Below are 18,596 nucleotides of genomic sequence, written 5' to 3' on the forward strand. Positions count from 1 at the left end.
AGGGGCACAGTGCTCATGCACTGGTGCCCTCACCTATGGTATAGTGCACCCTGCTTTAGGGCTGTAAGGCCTGCTAGAGGGGTGACTTATCTATACTGCATAGGCAGTGTGAGGTTGGCATGGCACCCTGAGGGGAGTGCCATGTCGACTTACTCGTTTTGTTCTCACCAGCACACACAAGCTGGCAAGCAGTGTGTCTGTGCTGAGTGAGGGGTCCCCAGGGTGGCATAAGACATGCTGCAGCCCTTAGAGACCTTCCCTGGCATCAGGGCCCTTAGTACCACGGGTACCAGTTACAAGGGACTTACCTGGATGCCAGGGTGTGCCAATTGTGTAAAACAAAAGTACAGGTTAGGGAAAGAACACTGGTGCTGGGGCCTGGTTAGCAGGCCTCAGCACACTTTCAATTCAAAACATAGCATCAGCAAAGGCAAAAAGTCAGGGGGTAACCATGCCAAGGAGGCATTTCCTTACACATCGATGCTGAAGCAACATTCCGAGCACAATCCTCCAACACGTATGCAAGACACCCACCATTACCCTCCCTCAAGCAACATACCACAATGGCGCCCTCAAGCAACATACCTCATGACTCCTCACAAGCAACATATCCAGCATGACCACCATAGGAACCAACATATCTACAAAGACATCCCGCATGCAACATGTTCACTATGACATTGCACACAAGCAACCATATCCACTATGACCACCCTAACAATTAATATATCTACAACACTCCCTATGCAACATATTTACCATGATCCCCAGATACAAGCAACCTATCCACCATGCCTTCTGTGCAACAAGCAACATATCCACGATGACACAAGTTCACTATGACATTGTACACAAGCAACCTATCCACCGTGTCCTTTGTGAAACAAGTCAAATATCGACAGTGACAACCCCAATTAACATATCCAACAATATCCACTCCACGGCACTCGCTTCAAACCCATCAAATAAACCTGATATCGTAACTCCAACCAACATACCATTAACGACTCCCCAAGCAACACACAGGCCACAGCTCTCCCAAGGGAAACCCACTATAATTCCCCAAAAGCTACTCTTCAACAATATTCTTTACATACAAGCTCAGTTTTACCCATCTGGCTCCCTGCATGGCCTCTTAGATCAGTGCTGTTACTACCCAAGGCTGACATCACAATTTAGTAGAAGTGTGAGAGGGAACTCACCTGTGCAAGTCAAAGGCCCGTACAGTGCCATCCAGCGAGGCGCTGACTATAACGAAGCCGCTGGAGGTGAAGGTAGCAGCTGTAACACTGCTGGTGTGTTCCGTGAACGTAACAAAGCAGAAGCCGCTGCTGGTGTTCCAGACCTTAAGCTAGAAGAAAATGAGCGATGAACTGACATAGAATGGCCCCATAGGAAATGAGTAAGCAAGAGCCATTTCTCCACCCCGATTATGTGAACCCCTTTACAAAACAAAACAGAACAGATCATATTCCTAAATTAGCAAAGAATGTCGATGCGGTGTACAACACGAGCAGACAGATGAAACATCAGACATCATTTATCTAATCAGCCTAAAATGACAACCCAACATATGACGGGGCACACGGAAATACCATTAGATCCTATGCTATCCAACCTACCTAAAATCTCCAGCCAGGATACCACAGTAGCAAATCCTTTCCAAAAACAAATACACAGAACAACTTAACAGCCTAATCTATGAGGAGAACTAGTAACAAACAGATAATAAAAACTGGTCAAGAAAACATGGCAAAATAAAAAATAAAATAATTAAGGGTTGTGTGGAGAGGTGGTGGGAGAGAATTCTAAAAAGTGTTGACAGTACCAGAGATATATATATCGAGTATGCGCCCCCCGAAACCGATGTGAGCACATCACATCTTAGAATAGGCAGACTGTCTGAAATTCAAAACATGGAGATCCAACACTGGGGGTGATTCAAAGGGACACCTTATGCGGCAGGTAACTAATATTAAACTGCATTCTGAACTTCAAGATGCCCTATTGGAGAGTGCAAAGCATGAAGGTCAGCTGACAGATGATACAAGGAGAATACGTCCACCCAACATAACCTAGAAGCAGAAAGACTTACCTTTCCATCGTCTCCGCCTGTCACTAGGTATTGTCCATCTGGGGAGTAGGCCAGTGACATCATGTTATTAAAGTGGCCCTGCTGCTTCAACACGTAAGATTCACTCTGCCACTCCCAGACAAGGAGCTGCCCAAGACCTGGGAGAAAACCAAGAGCACTGAGTCAGCATCCTCACCACTTCGACATAGTTCACACATCACAACATAAGAGGCATCTTTATGTGACAAGGGAGAGCTAGTGTCCCGTATCTAAAGCATTAGTGCATTTCCCCCGAGACCCTTTTGGAATGCAGGTGCTCTCACAAGAGAAAACAGAATGAAGCAACTTATCGAAGTTTTCACATGGTCCTCGAATTTAAGCATCCTACTCTTGCAAGAGTAATTACCAAGGTCATTCTGACATTTTCTTTCCACTTTAAGCCTCTTTGAGGATTCTTCTAGTGTTTAAGGGCAGGGTAGCTGCCTCCATGGGCCAGAAGAAGTAGCTGGGAATATCAAGGGGCAGTCTGTCACAACATGGTTGGAAGAACTGAGGACGAGAGCATGGATGAAAACTCTGGTTGTGTGAAAGATGAGCAAGGACAGGTCTTGAGGATGTGTAATAGCGGACGTCAGGTACAGGGGTCTCTTGAGGTGATCACTATGGATAACCTAATTTCACTGATGAAACCGGCAAGAAGCTTGTGGATAACGTGGGAAGACAACATTGTGTCACGAAAAGGAGAATGACGTCACCACATTGGAAGCCTGTCAGGTGAAGTATATGATCTCTCTTAGTGCAGATGACTAGAAGCACTGGGTGCCAATCCAGTGGCAGAAAGGCGACTTGCAATACAGAATGGCATTAGTGATAAGGACGGGCATCTTTGGCACAGAGCTGATGGGTGAATGTACCACATGGTATGAAGCCATGCTGAAAAGAAATGTTCATTGAAAGGAGGAAAGAACTAATACGGAAGCGTTGGAGGAGCTCCCAGTGTACGGAGGTTGGACCAAGTCCATCCAGCACCATGAATTGTACGTGGTGTTACCTAGTTACATATTGTTAATATTGAAGTATATTTTCACACTCCCTTAAAACATCTCTGCTCAACAGCATACAAACTTTCATTGTAGCGCTTGCATAGTTTTGTATATCACAATGTATTTCCCTGCGTCATCCCACCTATGCAACTTAATATTTTGATACTCTGAATCCCACACACATGGTAACGAGCTCCATCAACATAAATAATTCAGTCTCACTCAGACAAAATGTTATTTTAATTGCCAAGCATATTTTCACCATCATGTTGTCAGCAAAAGCAAGGGAAGTCATCTAGGAGTCCAGCTGCTGGCAGCAGTAAATGGCTGCTCCCCTCATGTTCCAGAGATGTGGTGCCACAATCTGGCAGGGGTGCAGTGCCACCCTGTAGCAGACCTGCACTACCACTGCATGCCAGGGGAGGCTGCCACCTCGGCGTGAAGCGTGTTGCCACCTTACCTTAGGGCACTGTTTACATCCAGCACATACCGGACTACCTGAAGATAAGCCACTATCCGACGTAGTGCAGCGGAGTAGGGTTGGCACTATGGAGCAGCAGGGTTTGAATAGCCAAGTCAACATACCTGAACACCCAAAGGCGATCCAGTCCCCGGTGCGGTTCATGGAAATGGAGGCGATCCTCTGATCTGAAATGCTAAAGAACAATCAGACCTGAGGTGACCTTGCAAACAGAACTTCATAACCAAACACTTCCCAGGTGAAGCACCTCAAGACCTCCACAGCAAAGGAAAGGAATTCATCTTGATAAAACCATGAATCAGTTGAGAGTACTCAACACTCAAATAAGAGAGATCAAGGACAGCACACAACTTCCCCCCTTGGTACTGTTGAACTTTAATCTGCTCACACATGTCCAAAGCAGGACCTGACACGCATCCCTGCGTCTCCCTGAGCAATGGGCTGGCACTCCTCCGCCTCACCTTGTCCTGCCTTCAGAAGAGACTGCTATAGAAGGGATGAGATAAGGCGAACTTCGTCATCTCAACTGGCATCAAGAAATTCACTGCTAATTTCAAAGAGACCCATCCGGAGTTACACTACACCACACATCACAGAAGGAAGGCATTACCTAGTCCTGGGCGTTGCAGCTTTGTAACGAACAGTCACATGCATAACATTTTATGTCACCTTCCGCTGGATATGGAACTGCAGTAAATATGTTAAATAAGGGCTACAACAGGAGAACAGTCTGTAATCAGATATAAATTATGACAAAGGGACAGTCAGAACCCCTTTCAGAGGGGCACACAGGGGCTACTCGGCCCAACCGTGATTTCCCTGGGTGATATCTCCTCACCCAGCAGGAAGACTAACAGGCATCGGCCCCCAGTTCAGTCACAGGCAGACGTCTTGTTGAAGCTGATAGCCCCAAAACACAGGCCATGGGAGTGACAGGAGTTCACACCTGGATGTCAGCCACAGTGATATGTGCATCAAAAGGTTTATCCTAGAGGGGTGTCTTACCTATACTGCATAGGCAGTGAGAGGCTGGCATGGCACCCTGAGGGGAGTGCCATGTCGACTTACTCATTTTGTTCTCACTAGCACACACAAGCTGGTAAGCAGTGTGTCTGTGCTGGGTGAGGGGTCTCTAGGGTGGCATAATACATGCTGCAGCCCTTAGAGACCTTCCCTGGCATCAGGGCCCTTGGTACCAGAGGTACCAGTTACAAGGGACTTATCTGGATGCCAGGGTGTGCCAATTGTGGAATCAAAAGTACAGGTTAGGGAAAGAACACTGGTGCTGGGGCCTGGTTAGCAGGCCTCAGCACACTTTCAATTCAAAACATAGCATCAGCAAAGGCAAAAGGTCAGGGGGTAACCATGCCAAGGAGGCATTTCCTTACACATAGAGTTACCCATGGTGTCACCCTAGTCTTATTCCAACCTAAACATCTGCCTTAGACCATTGATAGATCGCCTTTAAAAAAAAAAAAAATGGGATAACTTATCAGTCCTACGCGGTCAATACATACATTTTGTTATTGGGGGGTTATATAGTGTCTAACATTAGGGCTAGAATAAATCCACCTCTCTTCAGTTTAATGAAAGCAAAACTAATTTAGTTATTTGGAATTAAGAATTTGCTGTAAAGGTCCAATCTTACAAATATGATACTGCAAATCTTTCATCAGGTTGATCCCCATTAACTCTGTAATGCCCTCCAATACCTCTAGTTTTGGGAAATCGAAGAGAATGTGCATGAGTGCTCAAGGGCTTTCACACCCTCTCGATCAACCCCCTTACTCTCTAATCACTGGAGGGAGGCATAGAAGCTCACTCAGCTTTTTAAAATTTCTGCTGCTGTGTGTTTAACTCACCCTTGGCCTACACCAGGTAGATGTAGAGTGCTGTGCAGTGCAGGAGTAGGGACTTTGTGCTTGGTGTATGTGTCCCTGGGAAGCGTACAGTACAGGGATAGAACAGTGCTGTGCAGTATGTGAATGGATAGTGCATGTACTGAGTGTATGTATGCCTTCGAGGAATACATTATGTAAAGAAATGGCTCCCTGTTGCAGTTACCCCCCACTTTTTGCCGGATACTGATGCTGACTTGACTGAGAAGTGTGCTGGGACCCTGCTAACCAGGCCCCAGCACCAGTGTTCTTTCACCTAAAATGTACCATTGTTTCCACAATTGGCACAACCCTGGCACCTAGGTATGTCCCTTGTAACTGGTACCCCTGGTACCAAGGGCCCTGGTGCCAGGGAAGGTCTCTAAGGGCTGCAGCATGTCTTATGCCACCCTGGGGACCCCTCACTCAGCACAGACACACTGCTTGCCAGCTTGTGTGTGCTGATGGGGAGAAAATGACTAAGTCGACATGGCACTCCCCTCAGGGTGCCATGCCAACCTCCCACTGCCTGTGGCATAGGTAAGTCACCCCTCTAGTAGGCCTTACAGCCCTAAGGCAGGGTGCACTATACCACAGGTGAGGGCATATGTGCATGAGCTCTATGCCCCTACAGTGTCTAAGCAAAACCTTAGACATTGTAAGTGCAGGGTAGCCATAAGAGTATATGGTCTGGGAGTCTGTTTTACACGAACTCCACAGCACCATAATGGCTACACTGAAAACTGTAAAGTTTGGTATCAAACTTCTCAGCACAATAAATGCACACTGATGCCAGTGTACATTTTATTGTAAAATACACCACAGAGGGCACCTTAGAGGTGCCCCCTGAAACTTAACCGACTATCTGTGTAGGCTGACTGGTTCCAGCAGCCTGCCACACTAGAGACATGTTGCTGGCCCCATGGGGAGAGTGCCTTTGTCACTCTGAGGCCAGTAACAAAGCCTGCACTGGGTGGAGATGCTAACACCTCCCCCAGGCAGGAGCTGTAACACCTGGCGGTGAGCCTCAAAGGCTCACCCCTTTGTCACAGCACCGCAGGACACTCCAACTAGTGGAGTTGCCCGCCCCCTCCGGCCCCGGCCCCCACTTTTGGCGGCAAGGTGGGAGAAAATAATGAGAATAACAAGGAGGAGTCACTGGCCAGTCAGGACAGCCCCTAAGGTGTCCTGAGCTGAGGTGACTAACTTGTAGAAATCCTCCATCTTGCAGATGGAGGATTCCCCCAATAGGATTAGGGATGTGACCCCCTCCCCTTGGGAGGAGGCACAAAGAGGGTGTACTCACCCTCAGGGCTAGTAGCCATTGGCTACTAACCCCCCAGACCTAAACACGCCCTTAAATTTAGTATTTAAGGGCTCTCCCTGAACCTGGAAATTAGATTCCTGCAACAACAAGAAGAAGGACTGCCTAGCTGAAAACCCCTGCAGAGGAAGACCAGAAGACAACAAATGCCTTGGCTCCAGAAACTCACCGGCCTGTCTCCTGCCTTCCAAAGGACTCTGCTCCAGCGACGCCTTCCAAAGGGACCAGCGACCTCTGAATCCTCTGAGGACTGCCCTGCTTCGACGACGACAAGAAACTCCCGAGGACAGCGGACCTGCTCCAAAAAGACTGCAACTTTATCCAAAGGAGCAGCTTTAAAGAACCCTGCAATCTCCCCGCAAGAAGCGTGAGACTTGCAACACTGCACCCGGCGACCCCGACTCGGCTTGTGGAGAACCAACACCTCAGGGAGGACCCCCGGACTACTCTACGACTGTGAGTACCAAAACCTGTCCCCCCTGAGCCCCCACAGCGCCGCCTGCAGAGGGAATCCCGAGGCTTCCCCTGACCGCGACTCTCTGAAACCTAAGTCCCGACGCCTGGAAAAGACCCTGCACCCGCAGCCCCCAGGACCTGAAGGACCGGACTTTCACTGCAGAAGTGACCCCCAGGAGTCCCTCTCCCTTGCCCAAGTGGAGGTTTCCCCGAGGAAGCCCCCCCCTTGCCTGCCTGCAGCGCTGAAGAGATCCCTTGATCTCTCATTGACTTCCATTGCGAACCCGACGCTTGTTCTAACACTGCACCCGGCCGCCCCCGCGCCGCTGAGGGTGAAATTTCTGTGTGGGCTTGTGTCCCCCCCGGTGCCCTACAAAACCCCCCTGGTCTGCCCTCCGAAGACGCGGGTACTTACCTGCTGGCAGACTGGAACCGGGGCACCCCCTTCTCTCCATTGAAGCCTATGCGTTTTGGGCACCACTTTGAACTCTGCACCTGACCGGCCCGGAGCTGCTGGTGTGGTAACTTTGGGGTTGCTCTGAACCCCCAACGGTGGGCTACCTTGGACCAAGAACTGAACCCTGTAAGTGTCTTACTTACCTGGTAAAATTAACAAAAACTTACCTCCCCCAGGAACTGTGAAAATTGCAGTGTCCACTTTTAAAATAGCTATTTGTGAATAACTTGAAAAGTATACATGCAATTGAAATGATTCAAAGTTCCTAATGTACTTACCTGCAATACCTTTCAAACAAGATATTACATGTTAAATTTGAACCTGCGGTTCTTAAAATAAACTAAGAAAATATATTTTTCTATACAAAACCTATTGGCTGGATTTGTCTCTGAGTGTGTGTACCTCATTTATTGTCTATGTGTATGTACAACAAATGCTTAACACTACTCCTTGGATAAGCCTACTGCTCGACCACACTACCACAAAATAGAGCATTAGTATTATCTATTTTTACCACTATTTTACCTCTAAGGGGAACCCTTGGACTCTGTGCATGCTATTTCTTACTTTGAAATAGCACATACAGAGCCAACTTCCTACATTGGTGGATCAGCGGTGGGGTACAAGACTTTGCATTTGCTGGACTACTCAGCCAATACCTGATCACACGACAAATTCCAAAATTGTCATTAGAAATTGATTTTTGCAATTTGAAAAGTTTTCTAAATTCTTTAAAGTCCTGCTAGGGCCTTGTGTTAGTCCCTGTTAGCATTTCTTTTAGAGTTTAAAAGTTTGTTAAAAGTTTGAATTAGATTCTAGAACCAGTTTTAGTTTCTTAAAAAGTATTCCAACTTTTAGAAGCATAATGTCTAGCACAGATGTGAATGTGGTGGAACTCGACACCACACCTTACCTCCATCTCCAGATGAGAGAGCTCAGGTCACTCTGTAACATAAGAAAAATAACAATGGGCTCCAGACCTACCAAAGCACAGCTCCAGGAGCTGTTGGCAGAGTATGATAGAGCCAACCCCTCTGTGGATAACACAGAGGAAGATGATAGTGAACTGGAGGAAGAATCCCCTCCACCAGTCCTATCTAGGGAGAACAGGGCTTCTCAAGCCCTGACTCCACAAATAATAGTCAGAGATGCTGGTTCCCTCACAGGAGGGACCAACAACTCTGAAATCACTGAGGATAACTCCAGTGAAGAGGACATCCAGTTAGCCAGGATGGCCAAAAGATTGGCTTTGGAAAGACAGATCCTAGCCATAGAAAGGGAAAGACAAGAGATGGGCCTAGGACCCATCAATGGTGGCAGCAACATAACTAGGGTCAGAGATTCTCCTGACATGTTGAAAATCCCCAAAGGGATTGTAACTAAATATGAAGATGGTGATGACATCACCAAATGGTTCACAGCTTTTGAGAGGGCTTGTGAAACCAGAAAAGTGAACAAATCTCACTGGGGTGCTCTCCTTTGGGAAATGTTCACAGGAAAGTGTAGGGATAGACTCCTCACACTCTCTAAAAAAGATGCAGAATCTTATGACCTCATGAAGGGTACCCTGATTGAGGGCTTTGGATTCTCCACTGAGTATAGGATTAGATTCAGGGGGGCTCAAAAATCCTCGAGCCAGACCTGGGTTGACTTTGTAGACTAATCAGTTAAAACACTAGATGGTTGGATTCAAGGCAATGGTGTAAATGATTATGATGGGCTGTACAATTTATTTGTGAAAGAACACCTGTTAAGTAATTGTTTCAATGATAAACTGCATCAGCATCTGGTGGACCTAGGACCAATTTCTCCCCAAGAATTGGGAAAGAAGGCGGACCATTGGGTCAAGACTAGGGTGTCCAAAACTTCCACAGGGGGGTGACCAAAAGAAAGGGGTCACAAAACCTCCCCAGGGGAAAGGTGGTGAGACAGCCAAAAACAAAGATAGTAAAGAGTCTTCTACAGGCCCCCAAAAACCTGCACAGGAGGGTGGGCCCAGAGCCTCTTCACAAAACAATTCTGGGTACAAGGGTAAAAACTTTGATCCCAAAAAGGCCTGGTGTCGAAACTGTAGTCAGTCTGGACACCAAACTGGAGACAAGGCCTGTCCCAAGAAAGATACCACTTCTAACTCCCATCCAGCTAAAACTGGAATGGCCAGTCTCCAAGTGGGATCAACAGTGTGCCCAGAGCAAATCAGGTGTCACACTGAAGCTACATTAGTCTCTGAGGGTGGGGTGGATTTAGCCACACTGGCTGCCTGGCCCCCTAACATGCAAAAATACAGGCAGCAGCTCTTAATTAATGGGACAAGTGTAGAGGGCCTGAGGGATACAGGTGCCAGTGTCACCATGGTGACAGAGAAACTGGTTTCCCCTGGCCAATACCTGGCTGGGCAAACTTATCCAGTCACCAACGCTGACAATCAGACTAAAGTACATCCCATGGCTATGGTAACTTTAGAGTGGGGAGGGGTCAAAGGCCTGAAACAGGTGGTGGTCTCCTCAAATATCCCAGTAGACTGTTTGCTTGGAAATGACCTGGAGTCCTCAGCATGGGCTGAGGTAGAACTAAAAACCCATGCAGCCATGCTGGGTATCCCTGAACTGGTGTGTGTCAAGACTAGGGCACAGTGCAAGGCACAGGGTGAAAAAGTAGAGCTGGAATCTGGAAAAATGGCCCAGCCTACCAAGAGAAAAGGAAAGTCAGCTGGGAAACCAGCTGCAACACAACACCAAAAAGAGAACCTCTCTTCTCAGGAAGAAGTTCTGCCCTCTGAGGGAACTGAGCCTATGGAGCTGGAACCTTATCAGGCTGAGGTCTTGGGCCCAGGGGGACCCTCAAGGGAAGAGTTGTGTAAGGGACAAGAAACCTGTCCCTCTCTTGAAGGCCTTAGGCAGCAAGCTGCTGAAGAGTCCAAAGGCAAGAAAAATGGAACACATAGGGTCTATTGGGAAGATGGACTCCTGTACACTGAGGCAAGAGATCCCAAACCTGGTGCCACTAGGAGAGTGGTAGTGCCTCAGGGTTTCAGAGAGTTTATTCTGACCTTAGCCCATGATATTCCCCTTGCTGGGCATTTGGGACAAACCAAGACGTGGAAGAGGTTAGTCAACCACTTCTACTGGCCCAATATGTCCCAGAAGGTTAAGGAGTTTTGCCTCTCCTGCCCCACCTGTCAATCCAGTGGTAAGACAGGTGGGCATCCAAAGGCCCCCCTCATTCCACTTCCAGTGGTGGGGGTCCCCTTTGAAAGAGTGGGTGTGGACATAGTTGGTCCACTAGAACCTCCCACAGCCTCAGGAAATATGTACATCCTAGTAGTAGTGGATCATGCTACTAGGTATCCTGAAGCTATTCCCCTTAGGTCGACTACTGCCCCTTGTAGGAAGTTGGCTCTGTATGTGCTATTTCAAAGTAAGGAATAGCATGCACAGAGTCCAAGGGTTCCCCTTAGAGGTAAAATAGTGGTAAAAAGAGATAATACTAATGCTCTATTTTGTGGTAGTGTGGTCGAGCAGTAGGCTTATCCAAGGAGTAGTGTTAAGCATTTGTTGTACATACACATAGACAATAAATGAGGTACACACACTCAGAGACAAATCCAGCCAATAGGTTTTGTTATAGAAAAATATATTTTCTTAGTTTATTTTAAGAACCACAGGTTCAAATTTAACATGTAATATCTTGTTTGAAAGGTATTGCAGGTAAGTACATTAGGAACTTTGAATCATTTCAATTGCATGTATACTTTTCAAGTTATTCACAAATCGCTATTTCAAAAGTGGACACAGTGCAATTTTCACAGTTCCTGGGGGAGGTAAGTTTTTGTTAGTTTTACCAGGTAAGTAAGACACTTACAGGGTTCAGTTCTTGGTCCAAGGTAGCCCACCGTTGGGGGTTCAGAGCAACCCCAAAGTCACCACACCAGCAGCTCAGGGCCGGTCAGGTGCAGAGTTCAAAGTGGTGCCCAACACGCATAGGCTAGAATGGAGAGAAGGGGGTGCCCCGGTTCCGGTCTGCTTGCAGGTAAGTACCCGCGTCTTCGGAGGGCAGACCAGGGGGGTTTTGTAGGGCACCGGGGGGGGACACAAGCCCACACAGAAATTTCACCCTCAGCGGCGCGGGGGCGGCCGGGTGCAGTGTAAGAACAAGCGTCGGGTTCGCAATGTTAGTCAATGAGAGATCAAGGGATCTCTTCAGCGCTGCAGGCAGGCAAGGGGGGGCTTCCTCGGGGAAACCTCCACTTGGGCAAGGGAGAGGGACTCCTGGGGGTCACTTCTGCAGTGAAAGTCCGGTCCTTCAGGTCCTGGGGGCTGCGGGTGCAGGGTCTTTTCCAGGCGTCGGGACTTAGGTTTCAGAGAGTCGCGGTCAGGGGAAGCCTCGGGATTCCCTCTGCAGGCGGCGCTGTGGGGGCTCAGGGGGGACAGGTTTTGTTACTCACAGTCGTAGAGTAGTCCGGGGGTCCTCCCTGAGGTGTTGGTTCTCTACCAGCCGAGTCGGGGTCGCCGGGTGCCGTGTTGCAAGTCTCACGCTTCTTGCGGGGAGTTGCAGGGTTCTTTAAAGCTGATTCTTGAAACAAATTTGCAGTCTTTTTGGAGCAGGTCCGCTGTCCTCGGGAGTTTCTTGTCTTTTTCGAAGCAGGGCAGTCCTCCGAGGATTCAGAGGTCGCTGGTCCCTTGGAAGGCGTCGCTGGAGCAGGATTCTTTGGAAGGCAGGAGACAGGCCGGTGAGTTTCTGGAGCCAAGGCAGTTGGTGTCTTCTGTTCTTCCTCTGCAGGGTTTTTCAGCTAGGCAGTCCTTCTTCTTTGTAGGTTCAGGAAATCTAGTTTTCTAGGGTTCAGGGTAGCCCTTAAATACTAAATTTAAGGGCGTGTTTAGGTCTGGGGGGTTAGTAGCCAATGGCTACTAGCCCTGAGGGTGGGTACACCCTCTTTGTGCCTCCTCCCAAGGGGAGGGGGTCACAATCCTAACCCTATTGGGGGAATCCTCCATCTGCAAGATGGAGGATTTCTAAAAGTTAGAGTCACCTTGTAGGAAGTTGGCTCTGTATGTGCTATTTCAAAGTAAGGAATAGCATGCACAGAGTCCAAGGGTTCCCCTTAGAGGTAAAATAGTGGTAAAAAGAGATAATACTAATGCTCTATTTTGTGGTAGTGTGGTCGAGCAGTAGGCTTATCCAAGGAGTAGTGTTAAGCATTTGTTGTACATACACATAGACAATAAATGAGGTACACACACTCAGAGACAAATCCAGCCAATAGGTTTTGTTATAGAAAAATATATTTTCTTAGTTTATTTTAAGAACCACAGGTTCAAATTTAACATGTAATATCTTGTTTGAAAGGTATTGCAGGTAAGTACCTTAGGAACTTTGAATCATTTCAATTGCATGTATACTTTTCAAGTTATTCACAAATAGCTATTTCAAAAGTGGACACAGTGCAATTTTCACAGTTCCTGGGGGAGGTAAGTTTTTGTTAGTTTTACCAGGTAAGTAAGACACTTACAGGGTTCAGTTCTTGGTCCAAGGTAGCCCACCGTTGGGGGTTCAGAGCAACCCCAAAGTCACCACACCAGCAGCTCAGGGCCGGTCAGGTGCAGAGTCCAAAGTGGTGCCCAAAACGCATAGGCTATAATGGAGAGAAGGGGGTGCCCCGGTTCCGGTCTGCTTGCAGGTAAGTACCCGCGTCTTCGGAGGGCAGACCAGGGGGGTTTTGTAGGGCACCGGGGGGGGACACAAGCCCACACAGAAATTTCACACTCAGCGGCGCGGGGGCGGCCGGGTGCAGTGTTAGAACAAGCGTCGGGTTTGCAATGTTAGTCAATGAGAGATCAAGGGATCTCTTCAGCGCTGCAGGCAGGCAAGGGGGGGCTTCCTCGGGGAAACCTCCACTTGGGCAAGGGAGAGGGACTCCTGGGGGTCACTTCTGCAGTGAAAGTCCGGTCCTTCAGGTCCTGGGGGCTGCGGGTGCAGGGTCTTTTCCAGGCGTCGGGACTTAGGTTTCAGAGAGTCGCGGTCAGGGGAAGCCTCGGGATTCCCTCTGCAGGCGGCGCTGTGGGGGCTCAGGGGGGACAGGTTTTGGTACTCACAGTCGTAGAGTAGTCCGGGGGTCCTCCCTGAGGTGTTGGTTCTCCACCAGCCGAGTCGGGGTCGCCGGGTGCAGTGTTGCAAGTCTCACGCTTCTTGCGGGGAGATTGCAGGGGTCTTTAAAGCTGCTCCTTTGGATAAAGGTGCAGTCTTTTTGGAGCAGGTCCGCTGTCCTCGGGAGTTTCTTGTCGTCGTCGAAGCAGGGCAGTCCTCAGAGGATTCAGAGGTCGCTGGTCCCTTTGGAAGGCAGGAGACAGGCCGGTGAGTTTCTGGAGCCAAGGCAGTTGTTGTCTTCTGGTCTTCCTCTGCAGGGGTTTTCAGCTGGGCAGTCCTTCTTCTTGTTGTTGCAGGAATCTAATTTTCTAGGGTTCAGGGTAGCCCTTAAATACTAAATTTAAGGGCGTGTTTAGGTCTGGGGGGTTAGTAGCCAATGGCTACTAGCCCTGAGGGTGGGTACACCCTCTTTGTGCCTCCTCCCAAGGGGAGGGGGTCACATTCCTATCCCTATTGGGGGAATCCTCCTTCTACAAGATGGAGGATTTCTAAAAGTCAGAGTCACCTCAGCTCAGGACACCTTAGGGGCTGTCCTGACTGGCCAGTGACTCCTCCTTGTTTTTCTCATTATCTCTCCTGGACTTGCCGCCAAAAGTGGGGGCTGGGTCCAGAAGGCGGGCATCTCCACTAGCTGGAGTGCCCTGGGGCATTGAAACACGAAGCTTGAGCCTTTGAAGCTCACTGCTAGGTGTTACAGTTCCTGCAGGGGGGAGGTGTGAAGCACCTCCACCCAGAGCAGGCTTTGTTTCTGTCCTCAGAGAGCACAAAGGCTCTCACCGCATGAGGTCAGACACTCGTCTCTCAGCAGCAGGCTGGCACAGACCAGTCAGTCCTGCACTGAACAATTGGGTAAAATACAGGGGGTATCTCTAAGATGCCCTCTGTGTGCATTTTTTAATAAATCCAACACTGGCATCAGTGGGGGTTTATTATTCTGAGAAGTTTGATACTAAACTTCCCAGTATTCAGTGTAGCCATTATGGAGCTGTGGAGTTCGTTTTTGACAGACTCCCAGCCCATATACTCTTATGGCTACCCTGCACTTACAATGTCTAAGGTTTTGCTTAGACACTGTAGGGGCATAGTGCTCATGCACATATGCCCTCACCTGTGGTATAGTGCACCCTGCCTTAGGGCTGTAAGGCCTACTAGAGGGGTGACTTACCTATGCCACAGGCAGTGGGAGGTTGGCATGGCACCCTGAGGGGAGTGCCATGTCGACTTAGTCATTTTCTCCCCATCAGCACACACAAGCTGGCAAGCAGTGTGTCTGTGCTGAGTGAGGGGTCCCTAGGGTGGCATAAGACATGCTGCAGCCCTTAGAGACCTTCCCTGGCATCAGGGCCCTTGGTACCAGGGGTACCAGTTACAAGGGACTTACCTAGGTGCCAGGGTTGTGCCAATTGTGGAAACAATGGTACATTTTAGGTGAAAGAACACTGGTGCTGGGGCCTGGTTAGCAGGGTCCCAGCACACTTCTCAGTCAAGTCAGCATCAGTATCAGGCAAAAAGTGGGGGGTAACTGCAACAGGGAGCCATTTCTTTACACAACTCAGCTCAGGACACCTTAGGGGCTGTCCTGACTGGCCAGTGACTCCTCCTTGTTGCTTTCTTTGTTCCCTCCAGCCTTGCCGCCAAAAGTGGGGGCCGTGGCCGGAGGGGGCGGGCAACTCCACTAAGCTGGAGTGCCCTGCTGGGCTGTGACAAAGGGGTGAGCCTTTGAGGCTCACCGTCAGGTGTTACAGCTCCTGCCTGGGGGAGGTGTTAGCATCTCCACCCAGTGCAGGCTTTGTTACTGGCCTCAGAGTGACAACGGCACTCTCCCCATGGGGCCAGCAACATGTCTCTAGTGTGGCAGGCTGCTGGAACCAGTCAGCCTACACAGATAGTTGGTTAAGTTTCAGGGGGCACCTCTAAGGTGCCCTCTGTGGTGTATTTTACAATAAAATGTACACTGGCATCAGTGTGCATTTATTGTGCTGAGAAGTTTGATACCAAACTTCCCAGTTTTCAGTGTAGCCATTATGGTGCTGTGGAGTTCGTGTAAAACAGACTCCCAGACCATATACTCTTATGGCTACCCTGCACTTACAATGTCTAAGGTTTTGCTTAGACACTGTAGGGGTACAGTGCTTATGCACTGGTACCCTCACCTATGGTATAGTGCACCCTGCCTTGGGGCTGTAAGGCCTGCTAGAGGGGTGTCTTACCTATACTGCATAGGCAGTGAGAGGCTGGCATGGCACCCTGAGGGGAGTGCCATGTCGACTTACTCATTTTGTTCTCACTAGCACACACAGGCTTGTAAGCAGTGTGTCTGTGCTGAGTGAGGGGTCTCTAGGGTGGCATAATACATGCTGCAGCCCTTAGAGACCTTCCCTGGCATCAGGGCCCTTGGTACCAGAGGTACCAGTTACAAGGGACTTATCTGGATGCCAGGGTGTGCCAATTGTGGGATCAATGGTACATTTTAGGTGAAAGAACACTGGTGCTGGGGCCTGGTTAGCAGGGTCCCAGCACACTTCTCAGTCAAGTCAGCATCAGTATCAGGCAAAAAGTGGGGGGTAACTGCAACAGGGAGCCATTTCTTTACAGTGTGCATTTATTGTGCTAAGAAGTTTGATACCAAACTTCCCAGTTTTCAGTGTAGCCATTATGGTTCTGTGGAGTTCGTGTTTGACAAACTCCCAGACCATATACTCCTATGGCTACCCTGCACTTACAATGTCTAAGGTTTTGTTTAGACACTGTAGGGGTACCATGCTCATGCACTGGTACCCTCACCTATGGTATAGTGCACCCTGCCTTAGGGCTGTAAGGCCTGCTAGAGGGGTGACTGACCTATACATGCATAGGCAGTGAGAGGCTGGCATGGCACCCTGAGGGGAGTGCCATGTCGACTTACTCGTTTTGTTCTCACTAGCACACACAAGCTGGCAAGCAGTGTGTCTGTGCTGAGTGAGAGGTCTCCAGGGTGGCATAAGACATGCTGCAGCCCTTAGAGACCTTCCTTGGCATCAGGGCCCTTGGCACTAGAAGTACCAGTTACAAGGGACTTATCTGGATGCCAGGGTCTGCCAATTGTGGATACAAAAGTACAGGTTAGGGAAAGAACACTGGTGCTGGGGCCTGGTTAGCAGGCCTCAGCACACTTTCAATTGTAAACATAGCATCAGCAAAGGCAAAAAGTCAGGGGGCAACCATGCCAAGGAGGCATTTCCTTACACCCCTGCAGTAGCCAAGGCCCTCATTGGTATCTTTACCAGAGTGGGTTTCCCTAAGGAGGTGGTGTCTGACAGAGGTACCAACTTCATGTCAGCATACCTAAAACACATGTGGAATGAGTGTGGAGTGACTTACAAATTCACTACACCAAATCATCCACAAACTAATGGCCTTGTTGAGAGATTCAACAAGACATTAAAGGGCATGATCATGGGGCTCCCAGAAAAACTCAAAAGGAGATGGGATGTCCTCCTGCCATGTCTGCTTTTCGCTTACAGAGAGGTGCCTCAGAAGGGAGTAGGATTCTCACCCTTTGAACTTCTGTTTGGCCACCCTGTAAGGGGACCACTTGCTCTTGTTAAAGAAGGCTGGGAGAGACCTCTTCATGAGCCTAAACAAGACATAGTGGACTATGTACTTGGCCTTCGCTCAAGGATGGCAGAGTACATGGAAAAGGCAAGTAAAAACCTTGAGGCCAGCCAACAACTCCAGAAGTTGTGGTATGACCAAAAGGCTGCACTGGTTGAATTTCAACCAGGGCAGAAAGTCTGGGTTCTGGAGCCTGTGGCTCCCAGGGCACTCCAGGACAAATGGAGTGGCCCTTACCCAGTACTAGAAAGGAAGAGTCAGGTCACCTACCTGGTGGACCTGGGCACAAGCAGGAGCCCCAAGAGGGTGATCCATGTGAACCGCCTTAAGCTCTTCCATGACAGGGCTGATGTAAATCTGTTGATGGTAACAGATGAGGACCAGGAAGCTGAGTGAACCTCTCCCTGATCTCCTCTCATCAGACCCTAAAGATGGCTCAGTAGATGGAGTGATCTACTCAAACACCCTCTCTAGCCAACAGCAGTCTGACTGCAGGAAGGTCCTGCAGCAGTTTGCTGAACTCTTTTCCCTAACCCCTGGTCAGACACACCTGTGTACCCATGATGTGGACACAGGAGACAGCATGCCTGTCAAAAACAAAATATTTAGACAGTCTGACCAAGTTAAGGAAAGCATCAAGGTGGAAGTCCACAAGATGCTGGAATTGGGAGTAATTGAGTACTCTGACAGCCCCTGGGCTAGCCCAGTGGTCTTAGTCCCCAAACCTCACACCAAAGAAGGAAAGAGAGAGATGAGGTTTTGTGTGGACTACAGAGGTCTCAACTCTGTCACAAAGACAGATGCTCATCCCATTCCTAGAGCTGATGAGCTAATAGACAAATTAGGGGCTGCCAAATTCTTAAGTACCTTTGACTTAACAGCAGGGTACTGGCAAATCAAAATGGCCCCTGGAGCAAAAGAAAAGACAGCATTCTCCACACCTGATGGGCATTATCAGTTCACTGTTATGCCCTTTGGTTTAAAGAATGCCCCTGCCACCTTCCAAAGGTTGGTGAATCAAGTCCTTGCTGGGCTGGAATCCTTTAGTGCAGCTTATCTTGATGATATTGCTGTCTTCAGCTCCACCTGGCAGGATCACCTGGTCCACCTGAAGAAGGTTTTGAAGGCTCTGCAATCTGCAGGCCT

At 48.9% G+C, this 18,596-nt stretch overlaps 1 protein-coding gene across 1 annotated transcript in view; it reads right to left on the bottom strand.

The window, feature by feature from the left end:
- The window catches only part of PWP2 (PWP2 small subunit processome component), a 160,376-nt gene that overhangs the window by 110,311 nt on the left and 31,469 nt on the right, over positions 1-18,596 (bottom strand). The window contains 3 exon segments of the mRNA XM_069202935.1: positions 1,203-1,351; positions 2,096-2,232; positions 3,703-3,773. Coding sequence (XP_069059036.1) covers positions 1,203-1,351; positions 2,096-2,232; positions 3,703-3,773 — 357 coding nt within the window.

Source organism: Pleurodeles waltl, chromosome 8 (genome assembly GCF_031143425.1).
Source record: "Pleurodeles waltl isolate 20211129_DDA chromosome 8, aPleWal1.hap1.20221129, whole genome shotgun sequence".
NCBI classification, from domain to species: Eukaryota; Metazoa; Chordata; class Amphibia; order Caudata; family Salamandridae; genus Pleurodeles; species Pleurodeles waltl.